Here is a 15,063-nt window from a genome sequence, read left to right on the forward strand (position 1 = left end):
AGGTTAGATAAATAAGGACAAGCAAGGATTTCATAATAATTACCTTGCTTTTAAGAAAGGAATGCAGCATAGGTTTGAGGGCCTAGATTTACATTATTTTATTGCAGTCAGGAAGAGAGGTTTAGAAGGATTTTTTATTTTATTTTTTACTTATTTCTATATTTAATCAATATCCTGACCTATTGTGTACATCTTACATGGCTACGATCATCTGTTTGCATTACTTCTCTTTGATATCATCAATATCAAAACATGCAGCTTAAAAGAAAAAGAAGTCTACAGAACACTGTAACATATGATTCTGAGACATTACAATATGTAGTTTAAAAAGGAACATGAGTATTTCTTGTACTTGGCTGAAATAACATACTTGAAAGGGAAATTATACTGCTTTAAGCTATATGATGTTTTACCTAAATTGCTCTTCTATTTGATCTTGTAATTTTTAGGTGTAGTCAATTCTAAAACAAATCCTGGAAATCTTGTATGGAGTTACTATCTCTTCTGTAACCACATGCAAAGCAGAACAGCAAAAGGGAAGTTTTGCCTCCAGAATACACATTTCAGCTTACAAACATCCCCCGCTACATTTCACCTTTGCTGAATTTGAAAGGAGCTGCCCAAGGAGAGGAAGCAGTTGGGGGAGGGAGAAAATTAACTCCTCTCAGAATCCACCATGCTTCCCCTGCCACTGTGATGCATGCTGCATGGCAGCAGCAGGAGAAAGAATGAGAGATGGGGCTGGGATCTGGTAAACTAGCGGTGTACTGCCATCCAGCCCGTTTCTCCTCGCAGCTGAAGATCCAGTTGCTTTGAGGGGAGTAGAGAGAACAGACATGCTTCTCTGTAGAAGAGGAATTCTAATTATAGTCTCTGTTTCCCTCCTTCCCCTTTCCTGCATGAGGAGCTCCTCTGTTCATTAAACCACAAGGGGAAATGAGTCTCTTCAGGATCTGTCAGAGCAACTCACCACATGCAGTTTAATGACATAGAGGGGCCCTGGGAGTTAGTATAGGGGTCTAGCCCCCAAAATAATAAGCATAAATGCCTAGCCAAAAAAAAAAAAAAAAAAAAAGAGGAGGTTAGGCTGATGTCATTTTATTTCCTCTTTTTAAAAAAAAAAAAGAAAAAAAAGAAAAAAAGAAAAAAGAAAAGAAAAAAAAGAAAAAAAGAAAAAAAAGAAAAAAAGAAAAAGAAAAAAAGAAAAATAAAAAAAGAAAAAAAGAAAAAAAAGAAAAAAGAAAAAAAAGAAAAAAAGAAAAAAAAAGAAAAAAAGAAAAAAAAGAAAAAACAAGCAAACAAGTACACCAGTAAATACAAGCCATATTGTCCCCTATATGGCAGACCTCTCAGAATGACTGTAGGCATTACCACCTGAAGTGTAGGCTTCTGTTTGCTCTTTGGGTGATTGTTGTCATGATTTTTGTGCCTTGGTTAAAACTAAATCCAAGCAGTTTCGTGACCACACAGTTGTTGTTTTATCTATCCCCTTTGAGTAACAAAAGACCAACACACATACTCATTTCTATGTACTAACATTGCTTAATGCAATGTCAACTCTGGACCAATGCTATTCCCATAATTGCAGTTAAGAATTTCCCTTGGAAACTGGTAAAAAGTTACACACAAATCTTCTGGAAATAGCCCTTTTGTGTCTCTGTCTCCCTCTCCTCTCCTCCCACCCCTACCTGTCCCTGTCTCCTCTCTGTCAGCATCGAAGAAATGACAGCCAGGAACTTACTTTTTCCTTTGGGTCGCTTTGTAGCCTGAAGATATCTCTGACATCGGGAATCTGGTGGTGTTTGTTCTTTTTCCTCAAGGTTTGTGTGACAGTCTCTACTCGCTTTTCTACTGCTGCCTTCTGGGTTCGGGTCAATGTGGACAGGAACACCATGCTTTCTTGGGAATCACCCGTGCTCTCACCAAACAGATTGGACAGACCTGCTTCCTTCAGCCATTCTTCTTCCAGTTCTCCCTCTGAGCCAGGCAAAGAGAAAACAGCGTAAATGTTGGCTTTCCAGTATTGTTAAGCACAGTAGATTATGATGACGTGATATAGCTACTGCAGTTCACAGGGAAAGGTCCACAGGAATACACAATATAGGACAATTCTTTACACTATCATGACCTGGAAAAAAGCTGTTGTTTGTAAAGTGCTTCAAAAGGGTTAACATATCATATCAAGGCTTTTAAAATGGTTAATCCAATACAGATCGCTATGGGACAATTTTTATCATAACTGATAGCACTTCTATTAAATCATATACCATTTTACAAATGTTACCTAGATACAAATGTGTATGGGAAAGCCTGAAAGCCTCTGATCATTGCTGCTTCATTGATTTTTAGGTCAAACCTCAATCTTTTTAGCTCCTTTACTGACATGGTTCTGCCCAGTTTTCTCAATACATTAATCCTACAGCTCTCCACTAGCTCAATTTAATGAAGGACAAACCAGGTTACAGGAGTCACCTTAATGCTATTTTTTAATCAGTTCTTACGACATGGTCTCCAGACTGCTGACAGCCCATAAAATGATTGTTGCTTTAGTCTTACAGCTGGTAAGGCATCCTTCCTTGACAGATCACTGCACATGAAGGAGGAGAAAGCCACTAAATACTGTCACCTATGGCAAAACTTCCACTTCTGAAATCAGTATGTCTCTAATGATACTTTTTTTAAAAAAAATATTGACATTAAGTTCTGTCAGTAGCAGTCTAGTTTGTGCTGAATGCCAATAACCCTCTCAAACTTTCAAGCAACATTTCAACGTATAAGCTATCTAAAACTGCTCCTAAGCAGTCCTGTCAACTTCACTATTGACTGCAGTTTCCCTCAGTGCCCAGTCCAAGGGGGCATATGAGTATTAACAGTGTTCAGAAAACAGATACAAAATTTTAAGTATGAATTTTGCAATGGCTGTGCCACCAAATCCTGACTCTCTAACAAAACTCTTGCAGATTTTGGTATTAGGGCTAAGAAAGGAGGTCTATGCCTATTCTCCAGAGCAGACCTGAGCAAGGCATACCTTGTCTCTCCCCTGCCTTGTCTTTGCATGGCTGTGTCTCAAGTGAGCCCCCTGCCTGGCCAGCCCGTGGGCCAGATGCAGTGTCTCACACGTTCAGGAGCACTCATTCAAATGAGGTGCTGCACATAAAGCAAGGTGTGCAGCACAGCAACATCTGTTCAAGCTCATCAACTCAGCTGAGCTGAGTTTGGCTTCATGCTTGGGCTTCATGCCTGGGCTTCATGCCAGCACTGCCAGATTCAGCAGCTGGAGCTGGAGGTAACTAGGGGAAGAAGGCTATATATAAGTAAAAAGGAAACACTGGGTTTTGGAGTGCAGAGCCTGAAGGCACATCAGCATCACTGAGCTGGAGTAAGAAAAGAGACTCATATACTGTAGAACAATCTCTGCTGGGGCCATACCAAAATGCCAAGCTCACCATTTTAATTTATTGAGTCTGTGAGCCTCTTGTAAGAATCAGAGGGGCAGATACTGCAGTGTTAAAAAAGAATCTTTTTGAGAGAAAAGTGGGATTAAGGATGTTACTTCTCTTCTGTCTGATATGACAAGAAAAATAAGGAAATTGCCCAACTTATTCTAAGATCATGCCCTCAGGAATGATGCTTCGGAGACACAAAAACAATACAACTGAACATCCAAGACTGTTAAAAGTTTAGAAGTTACTCACTAAACTTAAACAGTTAAATCATTGGCTTGTGTTCTCAAGCCTGAGGTTTCAATCCACAAGAGCTACAATAACAAACAACTTACACAAAGTAAGCTGCAAAATAAGCTTTATGATTACAGGCACCTTTCTCATTTTCTGCAAATACTGTTTAAAGTAAAACCAGTCTTTTACTTATTTCTCATACAGTTCTCTTTCAGTGCACTGTCTATTTCTGGTGTTATATATCAGAGGCAACTAAATTTTCAACAGTGCATGTTTAACAGAGCCCCTTTTTTCCATCTAAATGTGTTTGGTAGGTGTCATCTCTTGAAATAACACTTAAAGAAAATCCCTATATCAGCACACTGGTAATCATTCACAACAATATTTTTCATTACCATCTGGCTCTTTCACTACAAGTGCTTCTCGTTCCTCATGATTATTTCTTCTGGTTTCATGGATGTTTTCAACTTCCTTCCAATAGTCATCCAAAGACAGTTCATCCAAGGAGTCCTGGGAACCTGAGCGGTCAAATGACGCTCCATCCGGGATCTTCTTGGAATTGTCATGGTTCATTGTATACTGGCCAGAACGGCGGCTATTAACATAAAACCGAAAGCAATTCTTTGTTAGTATTTTAAAAGACAGGATATATTAATAACTCTGAAGGCAGTTAGTGACGAACTATGTCAAAGTATCAAAGCAAGCTACTGTCAACAAGCAAACCAAGATATTTAAAATTACTTTCAATATCTAGAATATATTTTTAATTTAACATTTCTGCTATACATATCCCCCAGTCTGGAATGGCACAGGAGTCTGTTTAAAGAAGAAATAACAATTCCAAGTTCTGGTAATCCTACTTACATCAAATCTCTAATTCAACTTGCAACAGTCAGTTCCACTGACTTCGTGGTATGTATTTTCCCAGCACAACTGGTCATGAAGAATTTTTGAAAAGCACTTTTCTTCATGAATAAGTTCTTATAGCTTGACAATACCCCTAGATTTTGCTTTGCTTTCCTACTTCTATTGTCTTTTTTTTTTTCATGTTTAGTCTGCTATCTATGACCTTAATTATAAGCGTGAAAGGACAAAGTAGAACTACTAAAGTTCTGGTTTGTGAACTGGTGAGTCTAAATGTCTGATCAAGGTCACTCTTTCTTTCTTTCTATCTTGCTTCCCCTTTGACTGAAAGTCTACCATTTTTATAGTTTGATGTTACCAGTTTCCAGTACACCCTGCAAAATGTACCCTCAAAAAGCAAACTTTCATCTTAAGTACAGCTACCATGAGAAAAAAGAAACCAACAAGCTGAAACAAACCTCTAGGTCTAATCTTGACCCCATTAAGCCATGGCCAAAATTACCAGGGGTCCAGCAAAGAACTCATCTTAAAAAGTGCAAAGATTGTTATGACGTAACCGAAGCTGCAGGTCATCCCTACAGTCAGATATACCAAAATAGAAGCCACAAACTGATTCATAGTATAATAAAGAACATGTGGATTACAGGACTAGCAACCTCACCTAACTTCAAAATTGGTCCTACTCTGAGTGGAGGCAGACTGGACCAGATGACCTCCAGCAGTCCTTTCTAAACTAAGGTACTACACTACTATGCCAGTATATCCAAATTCTTCCTTGTATTAAAAAATACTAAGTCCTTAACACTTCAGGAATAGCTTCAGATGTATTTCATGCCTGAATTTGTCTCCATATTTTTAAAAAAAGCAGGGTTATGTTTGGGGTTAAGTAATAAATATCTGTTATCCCAAGAGAAAAACACAGCAAAGATCAAGCTTTGTACATTTATTGCAATGTAAACCCAGTAAAGTAAGAAGCCCTACCTTCCCATTTGGGTGACTTTGCAAGTTTATCTAGAATTAAAACAAAAGCACCTAGTCCCTACGTTTTATCTTGGGACAACTGACCCTTTTTAGTTACCCCTAAGTTAAAAAAACATACCTTTCTCTCTGAAGATAAGCCCCTTGTATGTCCAGCTCACAGATCCTTTCACACCATACGTGCTTGATTCTCTGATAAGAAATACTAACTATATGGACTTTGCCTTTAAAGGTAAAGAGCCTTATGGAACCACTATCAGTTTCCACCCGCCCTGCCTCTCTGCTCCAGATACAAGTTAATAAATGACAATGAATTACGAAGATAATACGCACCCCAACACCATTCTGGATCCTGTCCTTACACGAATGCCCAAGAAAAAATATATAAAGGAGCATTAGGCTTGTGCCCCAATGGCAATAACAACGCCTTGCAGTGCGTGCTGCCCGGTAAGTACAATTTCTCCGTGCAGCTAACTTGGTCCTTAACCCTTTCCTTACAGACATGTCCTGTTTCTGATCTGGGCTGCTTGTGAATCCAACAGCAATTATGTAAAATGATGGGCATGGAGCTACGTCAGAAGCATCCTCAGAAGCCGGAGCAGGGGCAGTGCAGCCACTCGGAAAGCTGGCTGGGCTTTCAGGCATGGTTCAGGCCTCCTGCCTCAGACAGCCAAAGGTGCTGGATCCTTCCCAGGAGCAGACTCTGTACACTTGAACTGCCGAGAAAGGGAGGTCAGATTGCAGCTTATCGTCTCTCTCCGGTCAACCATTCAAAGCTGCTTGGCAGGTTTTTGGTGGCCTTTCACCTTTGGAACAACCTGCTCTGGCTGACCCACCTCTGCTGAAATTTAACCACTGCTGAGCACCATGCAAAAGGGAAAGTCAACAGACAGGATATGGTAAAAGCATGCACTTTTGGGGGACTCTGCCAATTTGAGGTGAGATCATCTGCAGCAGGCTGCTGCTCTAGGCCACACATCCACGGAAATGCTCATCCTGTCCTTCCAGAAAAGAAAGCTCCTTAGCTTCCCCAGATTAAATCACACCTCAGAGAAGAGAAGACTGTGCCCTGAAATGCACAGCTGGCATCTGGCACAAAGACTCAAGGCCATCTTCAGGGTCCTGTGAGCATTTGCTGCATAACAAAAACACTCCCTTAATCCTCAGAGACTGCACCCTCCAATGACAGCTCCCAGGTTTGCTCTAGCTGAACAAACGTAGGCTCCTTTTCTTCTAAGGCTCTCCACAGCCCGACCTCTCCATCTCCCGTTGATGAATCAGCACAGCACAGCAGCTCCCAGCTTTGCACAGGCCATAATGCCGCCCGGCACTGTGAAAGCCATCACCAAGAAGCACGTGAGCAACCAGGAAAACCTCCCGAGAAATGCCTGCACAGAAACGTCACTGCTCTGCTACGAATCTCTCCTCCACCTTCCATTTTGCTTTCAGGCCTACTAAAGCTATTGGGCCAGAGGCGGCAGCGCTTGGGCTGTTCAGGAGCTGAGGCCACAGATCGTCACGCTGCTCACACCCTCCTCACTCCTCCTTTTTATTGCCTGATCTGACGCTATCAACCTGCTAGCTCCAATTTCTGTTTAGGTGGCAAACCCTTTCAAAGCCATCTTCTTGTTCTGCATGTCTCCACACCCACAATTAACATTTCTATGGGCCAGGACATAAATAGGCTCACGTTGCGAAAGACAATTGCTAAAACTTCAGCTGATAAAGTAGGTCAGATCTTCATACACTTCCGCTTGATTCCAGTTTCTTTGCGCGTCCTTCAAGAGAAGGATGCCGGTGAAGCAGTGTTTGGTGCATAATCTGCACGGCAGTGGTGCCAGGCATCCTCGTCCCTGCCTGTCCTATAACCTCTGGGCAAATAAGGCACAACCAAGAGAAAGAGCCATTGAGAATAATGAGCACAACCTTGATATCATATGGTTGGCATAAAGGAAAAAGACACACACACACAAAAAAAGGCATGATAAAGGTTGTCAATTAAGATTTTCATTTTTACACGTCTATTGACAAGACCAAAACATGGGACTTCCAATGATACCTTCCAATAAATTCAATCCTTTTTTCAAAAATATGCTTAGCAAGCACTAGTTGCATATCCAAAAATAAAAACACATAGGTGGGAACAAGTTACATTCAAGAAAAAAAGAGAAGGGGAAAAGCAATCAGTCTTAGTAATAAGATTCTAAAGAACCTAGAAGAGATACACGTTTAAAAAAAAATATTTCATCCCACATTCACAGCAAGATTCATAAAATATCAAGCTTGAAAAATTATCAGTGGGAAATAAATGCAGTCCATTAAAAAAAAAATTCAACTATTACTGTGGTTGCAGGAAATATGTCACTTCTCCAGTATGTCCTGAGGCTTTCAGTTGTTCAGCTTTTCTGGTTAAAATTTGAAGAACACTGCTGCTTTTCACAAGTACTTTCAAGGAAATCTCTTTTCTTCCCCCCAGAAAATGTAAACCTCTGCTAATAAACACAGTCACTTAAAATAATTTTCAAACATATTTAGCATTCCAGATTACTAACTGGTAAGCTCACTCTCCAACAGGTTTTCCCCAGAAAACACTTGTTTCCATTAAGGTCTTAGCTAACAACACAATCAAACTCCATTAAAATCTTATTAACATCTATTTCTAATTACCACTAAATAGTTCACCCTCCAGATAGCTTTACAGGGCGTAGTATAATACTTTCATTTCTAAATTATACAGTAAACTCTGACCTCTGAAACTCAGACACATGCCTTTTTCAGTCATTAAGATTTTTGCCTACTTATCTCAGTACAAAACTGAGCCCCCAGGTAGAAAACCCATTCTTCAATATAATTAAACATTCCTTTATTGCAGTCTCTTACCAGAGTTATCTTCTTATCCCACCCACCAGAGATGCATTTATTTATTAGGAACATCAAGGATGCGAGACGAAGCACTCCAGCTCTTCCAGAGGGGAGCCATTAAAAACAATTCTTGTAATGAACACCACTCGTTATACACTTTGTAAAATTATGAGGACACAACTTATATGGAAAGGAACCAGATTTGGATTATTTCACTAAGCACTGAGAAGCCTCATGTTGTGGCAAGTACTTAACGGAGAAGAACTGTATGTAAATATTTTCTTAGGCCTTTCCTTTTGTGACCAACTGCTTCCTTTCTCAGCATGCAAGAAAATGTGACCCTTCACATTATTCACTGTTTTACACAGTTTAAAAAAATGTTCTTCAGGTTCTGTCAGCCTGGGTTTTATTTCATCAATAGCCACTTTATACTGCAGTTGTCTTTCTTCCCCATGAAAATCTTTCCTATGAAATCTTAACCTCCCTGTCTGTTCCATTGCCTGTTTAGCAGTTCATACCTGATACCTATCACAGGTAAACCACAACAGCTGGAGAGTAATCAGTTAGTAAGGTGCACTTTCACTGGTCTTACTGATAAATTCGGTTCATGGAAAGCTAATTTCACCTTTACTTCCATTCTTCTCCCTTAAGGAATATGGATTATGTTGTATTTTAAAACAGTGAGTGGTGAGGAAAAGATAGCTTTGTCATTTCTGTAGTGCTAGCCACTAATTTTGGAACCAAATATGATCTTTCTTTCTGCATCACTATGCAAGTATAGTAATTGTATGGTATCCCTATATACTATATATAGATGGATGTATATGCATGTATTAGATGTGTAAATACACTAAAAGGTAGACATGCTAAATGCAAGGACGTTTGTAGTCAGAAAAACTAGGGAATACACTGGTGAACCAAACAGAATAGCTTAACAGTTTTGAAAGAGAAGTAGAGTTCCTCTGACAGTATTACTACGGGAGAGCTCACTGACTACAGTAAAGGACAAAATCCAGCTTCTACATGCTGTGTGAATATAAAACAAAAAGATTCCAGTCCCTATAATCAGTAATCTTCTTCCTGAAAAAAAAGAAGCAGGAACGGATAAAATGCAAGTGAAAGGGAGGAGTGGGAAACACCTTTTCTAAACATAAATCAGGAATTTCTATACAGAGATCTTTTTTTCTACCCTTTTCACAAATTTTTGAATTAAAATATTCAAGCCTCATTCATTCCTGAATAAAAATTGTCACAACTATAGAAGTGTCACAGCTGGAACAGGCGAAGAGACCACCTGATTAATTACTGGGTTTGACCTCAGTTAGGATTCGGCTTTTGGGCGTTAAACAAACATGGTCCTTTTACACAGCGGCCTGACAAAGCCTATGGGAGTCTTAATATTGTCTTCAAACAGGTTCTAAATTGAAGGTCCATTTAATGTTTTACCAGACTAAAAGTTTCACAAATGTTTGCTAGTATTAGTTAACTTTCGTCACTGAGAACAATGAAAAGAAAAAAAAAGCATTGCACTAGCAAGCAATATAATTACTTGTCAGACTGGATTATTACATCTACTAAAACTGTACACTGAAAATACAATCTTCATATTCTTGACCTTAAAAGCTTCTTTAAGTAATCCTGGCCATAAACCATTGCTACAGGGGTTCTTGTACACGCACCATGTTGAGCACCGCAGCCACTTTAAACATACTCTGTCACCCCAATAAAATAGCACTTTGCTGACTACAGCTATACGTCAGCAGCAACTTCTGAAATGCCCAAGCAAACGGAGTCATCGCTTCCAAAGCCAGCGTCCACTTGGCTATTTCCATAAAAGCTAGTAATAGTAGTATTGTAGCCATGCTTCAGCTGATACTGGGGGTCACTGGCACTGAGCATCATACAAACACATGGTTAGAGTTAACAACCTGATAAACAAGATACACAAAGGCTGTGAGAAAGGAAAAGAGGGGTGGGTACTTGGCCTGAAGAGCTGAAGCATGCTATTCAAATTCATAGTGCAAATAAGTGACACAAACAAGAATAATACTCGGATCTCTGGAGTCTTTCCCCATGGACCAGTGAGCTTTAAAGATTGAGATCTGACCCATAGCGAGCTGCAGGGCAGATAAAAGGAAGCACTTTTGTTGTGTGTTTGTGATAGACTCCAGCACCATGTCTATAAATAGAGCAGCTCTCTCAAAACAGAGTTATCTTGTTGATATAGGAGTTACAAAGTTAAGAGTGATTCTCATAAGTAATTTTTAGTTTGTACAAAGGCTAACTAGATTTAAACAACCAATAAAAAAAAAAAAGGCAACTTTTGGGTACTGTGACCCATTTTGGTAACTAATTACTGAGCAAATCACATGCATGGCATGCTGTGCTCTTAAATATAAATACAGGACTTCCCAAGTCCTTTGCAAACTGAATGAACAATGAAAAAGATAAGGAGAGGGAAACAACGTGGTCTCCTATCCAACTTTTCATCCTGAGAGCTGCACTACAGAAGCAAGGGACTAAGAAAAGCTCCCCCATCCCTCTCCTCCTTTCAAGAAGCCAAGTAGCACCACAGGGAGCAAAGACTTCCCATCTGAATTAACCAGGAAAGCCCTAATCTAGTGGTTGCAGCAGTTGCCTGGTGGAGCATCCCTTTCCCTGGGATGTCTGCCTGGGAAGTGACCTACAGACCTTCCCAAAGCCACAGCACCTAGCAGAGGCATTCTCATCTTTCACGGTTTCTAGACAAAGCTAGACAAAGAACCCAAGTGACAGTAAGGGCCTTGATTCCAATAACATTTTAAATCAAGAATATTTATTACTAAATCACTCATTCTAATTGGTTTCTACCTGATCTTTAAGAAATTTAAAGCAACCCCTCAGCAATACCTTTAAGGCAACCCCTCAGCAATACCTAACGAGACCCAAATCTGGACATCGATATCCAATCCAAAGATATTTCTCACCCCTTTTAAAGTGCTTCATAACTTTTAGAAGGCATTACAGCAACTTCAGCCTGAGCTTGAATTTCTGCTTTTTCTTCCAGCTCTTAGATCTTGCCATTTGGTGCAACAACTGCATCCTTTTCTTTCTAGCTTTTCTAACACTTGTTCTTTCTACAACTGACTGCAAACTCTCCTGCAACTTGGTATTTTCAAAAAAGTCATAAAGGACGCAAAAGAAAAAAAAAAAAAAACAGTAACAAACCAACATAACTTCCAGTATTTTCAGTGAATTGACACTCAGCACTCCTTTTCCCACAACTTAAGACTTTTCTTATAGCTACTTGATGACCTTATGGGAAATTCTGAATGTCAATTGTTACCAAACTTGCACAAATCCCCCTGAAGCTCCAAAGAAAAGCTAGAGAAGTAGGAAGTGAGGCAAAGTTCTGTGCTCCTTCCAGGGAGTACAAAGTCATTTCAAAACGGGTGTAAAACTTTCTAAGTGAGCACAGAAAGGGCTGAGCAAGGAGAATCAGGTCTCTTAGGATTTCTTGTAATACCTTCAGCTGCTGCTAATACCTGAAAAAAAAAAAAAAAAGCACACTACTAAAGCTGTCATTTTAATCACCTCCGTGAATAACAAATGCCAAAGTTAGGGCTGCCAGACTATGGACCTAAAAAGTATATACTTATACACATACATATACTGCTTCTTTACATATCCTCATTACTACACTATATATCCTATACTGCTTCCAGATATATCCTCATTATTATTTAAGAAAGATTTTACCTTATTGAGCATGACCTTTCCCTCTCCTTTCACAACCCCAACCTGTCACTGCAGAAAACAGGAAGGAAACTGTAGCAATAATTAGAATACTGCACTTATTATTGTGGCAACTATTAGAATATTACATTTATTTTAGAATATTACATTTATTATTCTAATCCACTACACCAGAGATAGGAGATTGCAGATACTATGCAAAAAAATAATCTGCCCGAACTATATGCGACGTTTCTTAGCTAAGAAGATTAAAATATTTCATGACATTTCCTTTAATAGGACATCTTGTTCCTACAGAGCCACTTAGACTCCATCTATATTCTACTTATGATTAGGTAAATTATAATTATGGTAAACTGATATACATACACACATTATCTAAAATGGTATATAGATCACTGGCCCCTGTGTATGTATACATGAAATAATTTATTATCAAAAAAGGTGTTACAACTGTAACATATATACTTCTAGAACATTTGCCAAAAAAGAAGTTGTTTGATTTGCCATTCCAGATTCTTTAGTGATAAATGTGATCTTGTTCCACCACCCAAAAAAGGAGAATTACAATTCTGGATTGAAAACCGCAGCCATGAAGCCAGTCCCCCACAAAATGACAAAACTAGTTGCATTTCCCTGTTTTTTGGTGACTGTTGTATTCCAGTGTCTGTGCTGCTAAACAGTCTCTCAATCTTTTAGCTTTTATTCTGCGACCATAAAATAAAGACACCTGCTTATTTCTTCTAGTGAAAAGTAAGTCTCATGGTACTCAGTTTTAGAGCTTTAAATAAATCATTTATTAACAGACTTGCAATATTATCACTATTAGCTAAACTAAGGAAGTAGTATCAGAAGAAATTTTTGGTTTTAGTTCTGCTTTGACAAAATGAGGTAGCCTGTGTCGTCTCAGGTTCCGCCACCCTACTCCTTTTAATTCTCACTCTACTTAAATGAAGACTCCCAAAGGCTTTGAAAATGTTTTTGTTTTTTTAATTTTATTTTTTTTTTTGCCTATACACAGAAATTTCTAGTTCAGAAGCATATATTTTAGAGAGGAATATAGCAGTCAGTTCCTGAAAGTGTCAAATCCACCAGTGGGGAAAACAAGGGGATGAGGAAAGCTGGATGACCTGTACAAGTACAGTCACACCACTGCCCCACTTCAGAAGCACCTCAGCAGCTCGTGCACACTTTCAGAGGGGCTGGAAGTCATCATATTACCAAAGGAAAAGAGAAGTCAGTTTCCAAACTGACTCAGTATATTTCCATTCCATATAGTTCTGTTTAAAACTCTAGTTGCAAACAAGACACAGTGTACATAGCTGGGAAAACAAGGGAAAGAACAGTCCCACTTGAATCTCCTCTGTCATATTTTTGGCTCTGTCCCTTGGTGAGTTAGCTGTCTTTCTCATTCCTTTTAAATGACTTCCACATCACCTGTCTCCATATGGGCATTTTTGTTTTCCTCTGCAGTTTTAATTCTTTTATTCTCTATAATTAATATCAATCATGAAAATACATCAAAATATGTTCTCTACAACTCTCATGCTGCTTATTGGAAAAAATATTCAAATACATCGTATACATTTTTAAAGTACACTTTTTGTGTAATCTTCTAAGAGAACCACTGGAACTAATTTCCCAAAGAAGAGACTAAAACCTGTGTGAGATTACTTCAGGCTCTACAAATATCAAAGAGCATAAAATAAGAAGTGAAATAGATACAGTATTTGTAATTCCATTATTGAGAAGCACAGAGGGGGAAGATTTAAATAATTTATTTCTCTTTTCACAGTGGAAAAAAAACATAAGCATGTCAACAAAGCCTGATTTAAGCTATCCTGGCAAATTCCAGGGCCATCTACTAAAGAACAGCTACAGCCATGAAATGATATCAGAGGCACTTTTGTGCCTTTAAAAGCAATTAGCTCTCTAAAAGCATTAGCTCTTACCATGTTAAAAGACCTATTAATTAGACCTATAACCCTGTTAGTTACTAATATAAGGCCTACAGCACAATTCAGTCATTTTGTTTATGCTTGAAGGAAGTTGGCACACATTCCCAGTCAATTTATTACAACATAATCCTTACATTCAGTATAAACTGTAAACGGATTTGCATGAGCGTTCCCAAACAGCAGGTGAGAAAATCCATGCAGGAGTCTCCAGACATTTCATAAGGAAACTGTTCTCATTATCCAAACAAGCCACCAGCAAGGACCCACTAAGACAAAGCGGGTAAGTGTACAAAAGCTGGAAGAGACTGCCTGCAGAAATAACCACTGATGAGGTGAGATACGGGCCTGTCCAGAAACAAGCCCAGTGCCAGCGAGGCCAAGAAGCACCCGTAAAGGCAAGAGGACAGGGGAGAGAGAGGCCTCAAGGGCACCACCGAGGACACGCAGTGTGGGCTAGGTCAGGTTCAAGGATCAGGAAGAAGGCGTTTGCAACCCAGCCTCCTAGGCCAAAGGACATCAGCTTCAAAAGTGGTCACTGTGGTTTCACCTGCTCTTGGAGGAGCGAACACACAAAAAAGCTGTGTAGGTACGTCGCTGCACATGAGGCAAATGTGCTTTGTGGAAGGAACAACTCTACTGGGTGCCACACAGAAAGTGCCACAGCAAAGGCAGAGGACAACGCAGATTGCCCTGATCCAGCTGTGTCCTTCACACGGCCCCTTCCCAAAGACCCACCGCACAGCAGAAACACCCACTCAGCAGAAGAGGTTGAGAAAAGCGCGCACACACAATTTTTACATTTTGTGTTAGAGGGTAACTGCTAAAAAGCCAGGACTCTCCAGAACCTTTGCAACTTCTCCTTTCCTACCAAATGCCTTTTTCTAAGCAGATTCCCAGGGAATACCTGCTCCAGGGATGTAGCAGCTCAGTTGTGGGCAGCCCTCTCTGTCACATGCACTAATGAGCACTTCCAAAGGCATGGTGTCCTA

At 39.6% G+C, this 15,063-nt stretch overlaps 1 protein-coding gene across 2 annotated transcripts in view; it reads right to left on the reverse strand.

Annotated features, from left to right (window-relative positions):
- The window catches only part of ARHGAP18 (Rho GTPase activating protein 18), a 90,887-nt gene that overhangs the window by 31,586 nt on the left and 44,238 nt on the right, over window positions 1–15,063 (reverse strand). For both annotated transcript variants that reach the window (XM_040551256.1, XM_040551255.1), the window contains exons 2-3: window positions 4,073–4,272; window positions 1,742–1,977 (exon numbers count right to left, since the gene is read on the reverse strand). In XM_040551256.1, coding sequence (XP_040407190.1) covers window positions 1,742–1,977; window positions 4,073–4,272 — 436 coding nt within the window. The remainder of the gene's footprint in view (window positions 1–1,741; window positions 1,978–4,072; window positions 4,273–15,063) is intronic.

The sequence above is a fragment of the Cygnus olor genome, chromosome 3, assembly GCF_009769625.2.
Source record: "Cygnus olor isolate bCygOlo1 chromosome 3, bCygOlo1.pri.v2, whole genome shotgun sequence".
NCBI classification, from domain to species: Eukaryota; Metazoa; Chordata; class Aves; order Anseriformes; family Anatidae; genus Cygnus; species Cygnus olor.